Source organism: Castanea sativa, chromosome 1, assembly GCF_040712315.1.
Source record: "Castanea sativa cultivar Marrone di Chiusa Pesio chromosome 1, ASM4071231v1".
NCBI lineage: Eukaryota > Viridiplantae > Streptophyta > Magnoliopsida > Fagales > Fagaceae > Castanea > Castanea sativa.
In genome coordinates this window covers 83,463,790-83,475,939 of record NC_134013.1, presented here as the reverse complement: position 1 = coordinate 83,475,939, position 12,150 = coordinate 83,463,790, and the positions used below count along the sequence as shown (strand labels likewise).

At 40.5% G+C, this 12,150-nt stretch overlaps 2 protein-coding genes across 2 annotated transcripts; both read left to right on the top strand.

Moving 5' to 3' along the window:
• Nucleotides 1-1,108: 1,108 nt before the first annotated feature.
• Nucleotides 1,109-1,905, top strand: LOC142635675 (uncharacterized). The gene is made up of 2 exons (XM_075809800.1): nt 1,109-1,189; nt 1,345-1,905. The coding sequence occupies exons 1-2, from the start codon at nt 1,109-1,111 to the stop codon at nt 1,903-1,905; spliced, it is 642 nt and encodes a 213-aa protein (XP_075665915.1).
• A 7,411-nt stretch (nt 1,906-9,316) lies between these two features.
• LOC142635661 (serine/threonine-protein phosphatase 7 long form homolog) lies at nt 9,317-10,815 on the top strand. The gene is made up of 4 exons (XM_075809790.1): nt 9,317-9,562; nt 9,653-10,023; nt 10,582-10,635; nt 10,785-10,815. Exons 1-4 carry the CDS (start codon nt 9,317-9,319, stop codon nt 10,813-10,815), a joined length of 702 nt encoding a protein of 233 aa, XP_075665905.1.
• Nucleotides 10,816-12,150: the final 1,335 nt, after the last annotated feature.

Sequence of the window (12,150 nt, the reverse complement as noted above, 5' to 3'; positions counted from 1 at the left end):
AAAAAAGCTATATATACACACACTCATGAGGAATACAAAAGGTACATAATTTCAACCCAAAAGAAATACTTTTACACTTTTCACTTATTCTTAAAAGATTTTTTAAATACTAACTTAGGCATTGAAGACGTTGTGGCAGACGCCACACCAGTGTCTATCTCAAGAAAGCTTTGGTCCATTTTACAGGGGCAGTGATGAGGTCTCAGCACCATCTGGACGGGTACACTCGACTGAAGAATAAACTTCATCAGTTTGGCGCCATCTGTGGGAATGACATTTTCGTACTACAGTTCGAGAATATAGTTCCAATCATTCTCAAAGTTCAGATGGAGTCCAATCAAGATCCCGCTACACTAGCCCTGCAAATCATGCACTGACAGCTAGTGTGGAAGAACTCACCAGACAAAACCAAGAGATGAGGCAGCAGCTCCAACAGGAGGCCAACCGGTCTACAAATAATCAGGAAGACGATGGAAATAGCCAAAGACAGAGCGACCCTCGAAGGCCAACTACTCCAGACGAACCGAGCTCAGAGCTTCTTTGGGAGATGAAGAGGGAGATGGACAAGTTAAGGAATGCCATAAAAGAGAAAAAGGATCGAAGCGTGGATAGGATAGTTAGGACGACGGACTCCCCTTTTACAACAGTAGTCCTTGAGTGCCCGGTCCTGCCAAAATTCCGCCAGCCTCAACTCGAACAGTTTGACGGACTTAAGGATCCCTTGGATCATCTCAACCACTTCAAGATAACACTAGGTCTCTAGCAACCTCCCGACGAAATACTGTGCCGCTCTTTCCCTACTACTCTCAAAGGGGCTCCAAGGGAATGGTTCACGAAGCTACCCACATCGTCCATCGACAGCTTCGAACAACTGAACAACTCCTTCTTGCGTCATTTCGTTGGAGGTCAGCGCCCGAGGAGACCAACAAACCATTTACTCACCATTAAATAGGGGGAGAAGGAGACCTTGAGGTTGTACGTAAAACGCTTCACCCGTGAGACTTTGGAGGTTGACGAAGCTGACGACAAGGTGCAGTTAACAACCTTTAAAGCCGGATTAAAGTCCAGAGAGTTTGCAGTTTCACTCGAGAAGAATCCCCCTAAGACGATGGCAAAAATGCTCTTGAAGGCACAGAAGTACATAAACACTGAAGATGCTCTAGCCACGATAAAGATGTGGAAAAAATCGGTGACAAGGGAATGAACGAAGATGATTGCAGAGGACGAAAAAGGGAGCGACTAGATCATCAGACTAGAGACGGGAGTAAAAGGAAGGATGAAAAAACTCCTCGAACGGTAAAATTCACTCCTTTAGTTATGCCTGTTGACAAAATTTTGGCGCAGATTAAGGATGAGCACTACCTCAAATGGCCAAGGCCACTACATTTGTCACCCCACGTGCGCGACAAAAAGAAGTACTGCCGGTTCCACAAAGATCACGGCCACTACACTGAGGATTGCAGAGACCTAAAGGAGCAGATAGAGGAACTTCTACAGAAAGGGAAACTAAAAAAGTTTGTGAAAAAGGAGGAATCTAGTAGGTTCAGAGAAGATAATAAAAACCAGCATGGATCCCCGCCTATGGACAAGAATCACACGTCCCAATGTCTGCTAACTGTGATAAGGGAGATAAAGAGGATCACAAGTGGGCCAACCACAGGCAGGTCGTTCAGATCCTTCAAGAAGGCATGCCAAAGGCAGGTGAACAGCGTCCACATAATACCCTCGTTTAAGCGGAAACGGACAAACCGAGATATGTTTTTCTCGAAAGAAGATGCTAGTGGAGTGAAGCAGCCTCATGAAGACCCCTTGGTTATAATGCTCACGATAGAAGGATTCAACATCAGGAGAATCCTCGTGGATAATGGCAGCTCAGCAGATATCATCTACCTCTCTGCTTTTTAGCAGCTGAAGCTAAGTCCAGGAAGGTTGTGCCCATTTGACTCCCCCCTCGTCAGCTTCAGTGGAGACAGGGTTTATCCCAAAGGCATAGTGACACTGACGGTCACAGTAGGAACTCACCCGAGGCAGTTGACTCGTCAATTAGACTTCCTGGTGGTGGACTACCCTTCGTCTTACAATGTGATCATCGGAAGACCCATACTCAACAGTTGGAAAGCGGCCACGTCCACCTATTGCTTGAAGGTGAAGTTCCCAACAGAAGTTAGCGAGGTAAAAGGAGATCAAGTACTAGCCAGGGAATGCTACCAAGTATGCTAGTTGCAAAAGAGAACCATACATGGATGATTGAGGAGAAGGAAGAAGATAAAGTGGAAGCCTTGGAGACAGTAGAGCTAGTCGAAGGGGATGCAGCAAAGACGACTAGAGTAGGGACGACATTGAGCCCCAAGATTAGGGCCAGGGTCCTCTAGCTTCTTAAAGAGAACTTGGATATCTTCGCGTGGAGTCACGAGGACATGCCAGGTATATCCCTAAAATTTATCCAGCACAGACTAAATATGGACCCCGAGAAGAGGCCTGTCCAGCAAAGACACCGAGTCTTCACTCCAGAATGGAATCAAGCAATTATGGACGAGGTTAACAAGCTGTTGTCAGTAGGCTTTATTCGAGAAGTCTAATACCCAGATTGGCTCGCCAATATCATCCTAGTAAAGAAAGTAAATGGGAAATGGAGAATGTGCGTGGACTTCACGGATCTGAACAAAGCTTTCCCAAAAGACAGTTTTCCTTTGCCGAGGATAGACCAGCTCGTGGATTCTACAGCAGGACATAAATTACTGACGTTCATGGATGCATTCTCAAGATACAATCAAATAAAGATGGCTGAAGAAGACCAGGAGAAAACTGTTTTCATCACGAGTCAAGGGCTCTATTGCTATAAGGTAATGCCCTTCGGACTGAAAAATGCAGGGGCAACCTACCAGAAGTTAGTAAATAAAATGTACAGCAAATAGATCGGAAGAAATATGGAGGTATACGTAGATGATATGCTCGTCAAGAGCAAAGAAGAGCTCGCTCACCTAGACGACCTTAGTGAAACATTTGCCACAGTCAAACAGTACCAGATGAAGTTGAACCCCAATAAGTGTGTTTTTAGGGTAGCCTTGGGGAAGTTCTTGGGGTTCATGGTGTCCCAAAGGGGGATAGAAGCAAACCCAGAGAAGGTGCGAGCCATACTCGACATGACATTGCCAAAGACTATCAAAGAAGTCCAAAAGCTCATAGGAAGGATAGCGGCACTCAATAGGTTCGTCTCTAAAGCGATGGACAAAGGCCTACCTTTCTTCAAGACGTGAAGCAAGCCTTTGCCTGGACTGACGAATGTGAGGCAGCATTTCAAGAACTAAAGCGTTACCTGAGCAATCCACCCTCCTAAGTCCGGCCAAGAAGGGGGAAAACCTGTATTTATATTTGGCAGTATCAGGTACAGCTGTAAGCACAGCCTTGATTCGAGAAGAGGACAGGAAACAACTCCCAGTTTACTATGTCAGCCAAGCTTTCCAGGGGGCAGAAGCCAATTACCCAAGAATTTAGAAGATCGCATTCACGTTGATAATAGCTTTGCTCAAGCTGCAACCGTATTTTTAGGCGAACCCCATCCTGGTAATAACGGACCAACCCATTAAGAAGTCTATGAACAAGCCCGAGGCAGCGGGGAGAATGGTCCAGTGGGTGATTGAGCTTAGCCAGTTCAACATTGAGTACTACCCCAAGACAGTAATTAAAGCACAGGCTTTGGTGGACTTCATCGCCAAGTTCACCCTTACAAACGAGGACAACCACCCCAAAGAGATAGAATGGTGGACGATATAGACCGATGGTTCATCGGCCTAAAAGAGGGGAGGAGTAGGGGTCGTTATCATTACCCCAGACGGAGAAGTGCTTAAATATGGAGTCCAGCTGAAATTCTCAGCCCCCAATAATGAAGCAGAGTATGAAGGAATATTGATGGGGTCAATGTGGTGCTCGGAGTAAGTTTGAATCTCCACCTAAAGTTCCCTCTTCCAAAAGAGTGCTAAACCTCCACTTCTTCCCTTGCTTGGTACCACTAATCCCTTCGGTCGATCAAGTGTTTCTTGTATTTCATCCATCTCAGACACAAACAACTTAGTTTCCATAAGAAAAATTAAAAGGGGATCTTGTGAAGTCACTACCTTCTCTAACACATGAATTGTTCAGCGGTACCTAAGCCCCCAACAGTTCCAGCTGAGCGTTTTCATTGGACCTGGCAGGGCTGCCTTGTAGCCTCTGTCGATAGTGATTGCGTGATCTGATTTTGGCCGAGCGACATCCCGCTCTCTCCCTTCTTAGATCATTTCTTCACTGGTATGTTGACTGGGATTTCTTTCAAAGGCATCATCCCTTTCCTCTTCACACCAATCCCCTTCTCCTCAATGATCGGGGCAGCTAAACTGAAAGGCTTCCTAGACACTCTCTTCCATTTTGCTAGGTTACTCAGAGTATTAGGGCCATGGGGATTTTTTGCCGCCGCCCCTTGCTGCAAAGTATTTTCTTTTCCTAACTCACTATGTTTGGTCTGATACAACTGTGTGGTTATCCCTTCTAACCCCTCTGACCTCGTGGCGGGCCCTTTTCTACTATCCGTTGGCCCAGTCGCGTTCTTTACCAAGTTACCAACCTTGTCTTGAGTCTCTCCATGGTGGGCTTTTGTAGCATTCGTATTATTGGTATGTTGCGCGGGCCCATCTGCTTGACAGAAGCCCATATTCGAAAATGGGTTGGTCTATGTACCCTAGGAAGGCCCACCATCATTATGTTGACTACAATTCAAAAAAGTTATCCCCCCTTGATTGCCACGTTTGAGATTTTGGTTGTCAGATCTTCCCTTGTCAAACTTGCCATAATATCTTCTCCATTAATTGCTCGATCAAGTTCCTGCAACTAGGCCTCAAAATCCGCAGCTTTCCTATCTGGTGGCGAAATTTTGTCAATTACTATATCTGATACCATGCACGGCTCCGAGGTTCGACCGCCGCTGTGTCCAGCCCCCTGAGCTTCATTTGAGTGGTTTGTTGAGGCTGTCTTAGGCTAATCCCTGGCATGCTAGTGCTGATTACCCCACACCTCCCTCACCTTGGTATCCTTGCCTCTCTTGGTCTCATTCCGTCTAACCTCTACCACTAAAGGCCTCTGCAACCGATCTGTATCCACTCTCAGCCACAGACCATACTGCTTATCCTCAGGCCCAAGCGACTCTTTAGTTTGGATCTAGAGGGGGAAGTCCCTATCATCGTGATCAAGTTTTTCGCACCAGTAATAGAAAATCGGCAGTTTTTCATACCGGAAATCCACCCAAATTGATGACGTGTCCCCTATACAAACCATCCTACCCCTGCATAGTGGTTCCAATATTTCAATACTCACCCTTACCCGTAGGTATTTACCCATACTGAAGCCCCTTTCCACCCTATCAACCTTTTCAACTTCCCCCATTGTTCCACCGATGCGCTCCCTTGTGTCCCTGGTCTGCTTTCTCATTGGCAAGCCATGGATTTGGATCCAGAAAGAAGCATGGTCAAGGGTGAGGGTGGAGACCGATTCCGACACTCCAAGCCTATGCAAGACCACTAAATATTTATCAAAAGACCATGGACTAGACCATAGGACCTTGTTCATGTCCTCTTTGTTCATGAAGACAAAGAGTACCGTGTTGTCACCTTCATCTTGCACTTTCAAACTTTTTTGATGTTTTCCAAATGGGCTTCAATGTGTGCACTACTGCTTCCAGGTTTATTCTTCTCTTTGTGAGGAACTTCCTAACTACCACCATTTTGGAAGCCTCCTCCTTTGGGTCAATGTCTACCTCCCCCCCTTCCTTACTAGAGAGTTTTAAGTTCTCACATCTCTAGGTTAGTTCCTCCATCGTAGAGGGAGGGACTGTGATCAACTACAAGAAAAACAAATGGTAAAAGCCAAAGAAATTCTACCAATAGGAGAAACAGAGCCATTAAGGGCTAGTATATTTCCACCCCTTCGGATTACCAATGGAAATCCAAGAGGGAGAAACCTATTTCTAGAGAGAAAACCCTAGTCAATATTTTTTTTTTTGACAGACCTAAAAATATTTTCTAAACCAATGTCATAAGGGTATTCACTAACTTTTTCCATATCCATATATATATATGACTCAATTGAATGAAAGTAAAGTTAAACTGAAATTTATTTCAAGCCTCTAACTTTACTTTTATTCAATCAAGTCATCTAATATTCAAATTTATTCAATTCAAGTTTTTCGTTCAATTCCATTAAAAAATTGCAATATATTAATTATGCAATTAATTAATAAAAAAGATTTTTTTTTTTTAATTTTTAAAAAATTATCACATAAAAATCTATAAAATATTTTTCTTAATTTTATAGATTTTTTTCATGTAAGAATAATATTTTTAATGGAAATATTTTAACGAAATTGGATGAAACACTTGAATTGAATAAATTTGTGATGTAGAGGCCGCCTTGAATGAAAGTAAAATCAGATAACTGAAATGAATTTATATTAAACTTAGAGGGTATAGTTTGTATTTAGCCATTTGTTTTTTGTGAGGGTGTAAATCCCAACTCACTTTTAATAACTGATAATCAGCCCAATGGATTGTATCTAAAATTTACTTCTACCCAGAGAAAAAAACAAAACAATAATTTTTTGAGAGAGATAGATACACACAAAAGGGAGAGAGGATGAGACAATACAATTACTAGGCCAAAATTGGAAATTAACACTATTTTCCAAACAATAAAATTAGTAGGCACTGTTTTCAAACTATATTCTATACTAACATCTCAAGTCTCGAGTCTAAAAGACTCGATTTTGGGCCTATAAATTGAGTCTTTGATGGTCGGTTTTCATGTTCTGATCAGGTCTGAGATGACACTTTTTCCACGTGGCGTCTACTTGGAAATCGGATCTTAGAGACTCGATTTATATATCAACCCTTAAATACTCGATTTGTATGTGACATGTTCATCCACGTGGAAGCCAAGTGATCCGTGGAAGCCACTTGGAAACCGAGTCTCTAAGACTCGATTTCTAATAGGGCTTTTTCAAAATTTAACAAGTCTAACGCCTCTCCACTGAACCTCTGTCAATCACCCTTTCACTCTCACTCTCACTCTCACGCCTCTCTCAGTCACCCTGTTTGCTTTTTAATCAAACCTCGACGACCTACAATTTACTCACAAAACCACCTTGAAAGGTCCGTCTAGCTCTCCAATCTCTCTCTCTCTCTCTCTCTCTCTCTCTCTCTCTCTCTCTCTCTCTCTCTCTCTCTCTCTCTCTCTCTCTCTATTCGAACATGTTTTGGACTTAGTTTTTCCAAAATTCTGTGATTTGTAGTTATTGCTGTGTGTTTCTCTTTGATTTTTCGTGATTTCTAATGATTCAAATATGTTATTTGTCTTTGATTTTTTGTTGGATATATCTGATTATAAATTATGTAGTTGCCTGATTTGATTGTTGTGGTTTTTTTCTTTTTTGTTAAATTATTTAATTTTGTCTATATCTTCTAGGTTTTAGTGCACAAAGTTTTTTTAAAATTTATTTTATTGCCATTAAATATTTTGTGGTTTCATTAAACTATTATTGATTTGTAAGCATTCAATCTTAATTTGGTAAGTGTTGAAGGACTCTGTGTGTGAGCTTTTGCTCTTTGTTTGTTATGTTTGTTCATTAGTATAATTTCTAAATTATATATATATTTTTAAAAAAACTATTATAATATTTATTATTTTCAAAATTTTTAGTTAAAATCTAACCATTAACATCGAAGAATATTTGCTTGTTGTGTCTCTGCCTCCACCAAAGAAGGAAACCAAACCCAAGAATTAATAGGCATCTAACCACCTAGGCTTGAACCAAAGGCTAAGGCAATTTTGTGGCTCTTGGTTGTTCCAGAAGGTTGAGAACCTAAAAGAAACTAGGAGAAAAACAGGTCATGATAATTGCAGGAAACTGTTTGTGAGAAACTAAATTTAAATAATATTATCTTAAAGCAGGGGATCATGCATAGGTAAATTAAAGAAGGTAACTCCATCATGATTTTTTATTTATTTTTTAATTGTAAGTTACATATGCACCTAGTGGGTCTTGAACTCAAGACCTCAACCTCCATCTTATTATTATGGGAGGAGAAAGTACCAATTGAGTTATAACTCATTGGTAGGTAACTCCATCATGAACTTCGAACTTAGTCAAACCAGAAATGATTAGTGAGAAAGAAAAGGATGCAATAAAACATTAAAGTACAGGGAAACGTGTTTGTATTATAAGTTAAAGGTTTGAATAAATTGAACAAACTTGAAACAAGCGGGAACTCCAATTACTTTGTGAATTGTTCAAGGCAAAATAAGGTAATAGTGTTGTCGTTCCAAAACAATCATTTTCTCTTCCGGTGGCGCGTATTGAAGGGTTTCCAATAACACTGTGTCAGTCAAAAGATGAGAACATAATTAGACAAAGAAAAAGTTGAATGTTTTGAAGGGGGAAAAAGAAAAAGGGAAAGAAAAAAAAAAAAAAAAAACCATTTTAGGAGTGACTTACTTGAATGTCTTATTTTGAAACCTTGGTACAGGACCACTTAAATTGTTATAAGACAGATCCCTAAAACATTAACAATCCATTTAAACATTATTCAGATAAGAAACTAAATAAATTTCAAGACAAAAATATAATTATTAGTATTGAATAAGGGTAAGTTTTGAAGAGAATTACAGAAAAGTAAGCTGGCTCATGTTAGCCGTAGCTGAAGGAATTGGTCCGGACAGACTATTATTGTTTAGCAGTTGATTTTTAGTTTATTAGTTGTCAGTGTAGTTTACACAATATGTATGAATTTTTAGTTAAGGCTTATGCCACAACAGACTACAAATTCAGTAAGTTAAGGCTTCGGGTAGTTAACTGAATTCTTTCATCTTTGCTTCATTCTTTCATCTTTTACTGAATCATTCTTTCATATTTTACTGAACTCTCATTGTACAAACTGGTTTTGGTTGCTCTAACTCATACCTAGTTTCATAAGCATATTGTGTGTTCATTTCTCAAACTAACTGCTTATCATTCTTGTGCAGTATGGCTGCTGCAAATGCTGGATAGATTGACCATGCGCAGCCTGGCCCCATTGACCAGTGGGTGTTGAAATTGCAGGTCAACCATCGGTCAGAAGCTATTTGGAATGGGCAGGTAAAACACAACACTAAAGATTTAACAAATGTACATGCATTTAAGATATACAATGTACATGCACTTGCTGTCATATATTAATCCATGGTTTTCTTTGTGCAGGATCTAGGGTCCCTTAAATGCCCTACCCGTAATGAAGAGTTCTCCAATTGAAAGCCAATGGTGGACGACCGAGTTGTTGACATTATTAAGGCACTTGGTTTGAAGGGACTCCTCAAGACCCCAGGTAGAGAGATTGACCATGGCCTGATAATGGCCTTAGTGGAGCGATGGCGGCCCGAGACTCACACCTTCCACATGCCACATGGTGAGGTCACCATCACATTGCAAGATGTGGAGGTTCTTCTCGGGCTTCCTGTTGATGGCGAGGCCATAACAGGGAGCACACAGAAAGAATGGAGTCCTGTGTGCGAATAATTCCTTGGCTTCCGACCTATAAATGATCAGAGAAAGCAACTTAATGGCTAGAGGATTCTCATCCAATGGCTTTTGGAGGAAGTTGTCGATCCATTGCTGCCTAATGCTGAAGAGGATCAGCTGCATAAGTATGCACGATGCTACATCCTAGCGCTACTAGGGGACACATTCTTCATGGACAAATCCGGCGATAGGGTGCATCTAATGTGGGTGCAACAGTTAGAAGGCCTTCGCAACCCACGAATGTGCAGTTGGGGAAGTGCTTGCCTTGCATGGTTTTACCGAGAGTTATGCAGGGCAAGCGATAAGAAAGCTAGTCAGATTGGTGGGTGCTTGTTATTGGTCCAGTATTGGGCATGGGTCAGGTTCCCATATTTGTGCCAGACAGTTGAGCATGGCCCACCAGTGGGTGCTTATGGTCCTCCAATGCGTGGTCCACTGTCCCTGAAGTAAGTCTCTACCTCATACACGTCATGTAACTTGAATTTATTTATTTTTTTAAAAGCTTCTAGGAATTATTTAAGTCAATATTATACAATTTTAAACAGAGGTTCAATATATATGATTAGGTTAATATACTCTAATTTTGTGTCAAATTTCCTAAATTATATGATTAGGTTAATATATATGCTACTTGTTCTTAATTTTTGTTTTTTATTATTTTATAAGTATATAAAAGTTGCTTAGTTAACCAAGCTTCAGTTTACTAGATTAACTATCTTATTAGAAAACATACTCTAAATGCAGCATAACAAAGTATGTTTGTAATGATTAGTTGAAAGCGAGTGGGTGGGCTAAGGTTATAAATACTTTACTTAAAATTACTATGTACATTAACCAAGCTCTACCTAATAACATGTTATAGAGAGTCTATATGCAAATTGTTTCCTACAACTTCATTACATTAACTTGACCATCCATAGATTGATTACATTATAGTTTTAATCATATGATTTTCTCGGTGGGAAAGTTGTACAAAGTTAATGATCCCTTGTTCTTGATTATAGGTGGTTGTGGGTCACAAACAAGAAAAACAGGCACACCCACGTCTTCCTGGATAGGTATCGCGAGCAAATAGCTTCAATGTTGCCAGGCTAGGTATGAAAATGCCTTGTTTAACATGTTTAGGAACAAGATATATGTTTGGTGAACTTTGAAATATAAACATTGTTTCCTAATGTGTTGTGTACTTGTTTTTTGGCTGTTGTAGGTGGTGTGGCAGCCGTATGAAGCTGAATTAGAGGACCTTCTACTGTGGTGCATTGCAAGGAGGGCTGTGTGGACAGCAACGGTGCCACTTGTATGTTTCCACCAATAAAGAAACATACACCGGATTGTGTCGTTCGTCAATTTGGGATGATCCAAGAAATTCCCCATGATGTTGATACTGATACAGTGCTTCCTGGCATTGACTTGAGGGGGAAGGTTGGTGTTAGTTGGATGCAGAAACATGCTGGGCATATTACGGAGTGGGTAATCGCCTTCAGCGGCGTTGTGAAGCAGTGCTTGGTGATATGCCTCCACAACACGAGTACTTCGATTGGTTCAAAAGGGTAACTCGGAGGTTCATCGATATTCCCTGTGCTAGATTGATTCTAATGGTAACTTCTCTATGTGTTCTCCATCTTACCGTATTTCTTAGCATGAAACCACTGTTTAGAGAGCATGATATATGTGCTCCAATGTCTTCTTAGCATCAAACCTCCCTTTTAAAGCTGTTGTCTACTTAAGATTCCTTATAGAGAACTTTGTTGATTTACCTTATAGAGAAGTTTGTTGATTTACCTTATAGAGATCTCTGTTGATTTAAAAAACTAATTTGAGATGCTCTAAGGTCATATTTCATATTTCCTATTAGAGTTATGGTATACATTCTTATGTCCATTTTTATTATTTTTAAATTTTTGTTCATTTGATTTTTTAATTAACATTTTTGTCTACTCTATCCGCCAGCTACATCTTTAATAGAAAAGATAATTTAAATTTAGTCAAAGGAAACACTTGGTCTCCCTATAATTTGCAATTATTACTAGCAGAACCAATTCAGAACCAACATTTATTTTATTATCGATTGGCATTGTTGATTTGGTATTGCATTACTAATATACCTAGTTTTTCCATGTGCAGATTGAAGGATACGTCCTCAGAGTGTGTCCTGAAGTTTTCTGCACATTTTTGGTATAGATCCCCATTGCATAATCACTCCACACCTTACCTCGAGAGCGATCAGAAGTAATTTCTTTATATCGATCATGGAAATATGCAACAAGTTTGCACAAAGTGAACTCAACCATTGTAGCAATGGACAAACCACGGGTACCTTTAATTACCCCATTAAAGCACTCAGAGATATTGGTTGTCATTGCCCCGTAACGTCTTCCACCATCATGTGACTAGGTCCATTTGTCCAGATCCTCACTCATTAGATATATGTGTGGCATATAGCGTGCAATATGGGGATCATCAGGATCTACACTCCTCAGTGCATTAATCTCGACATTCCTAATGGTTTGCATTATGGACTCAAATTTAGCTTCATGAGTCGCATATGCAGCTTTCAAGGCCAATGCCTTTAG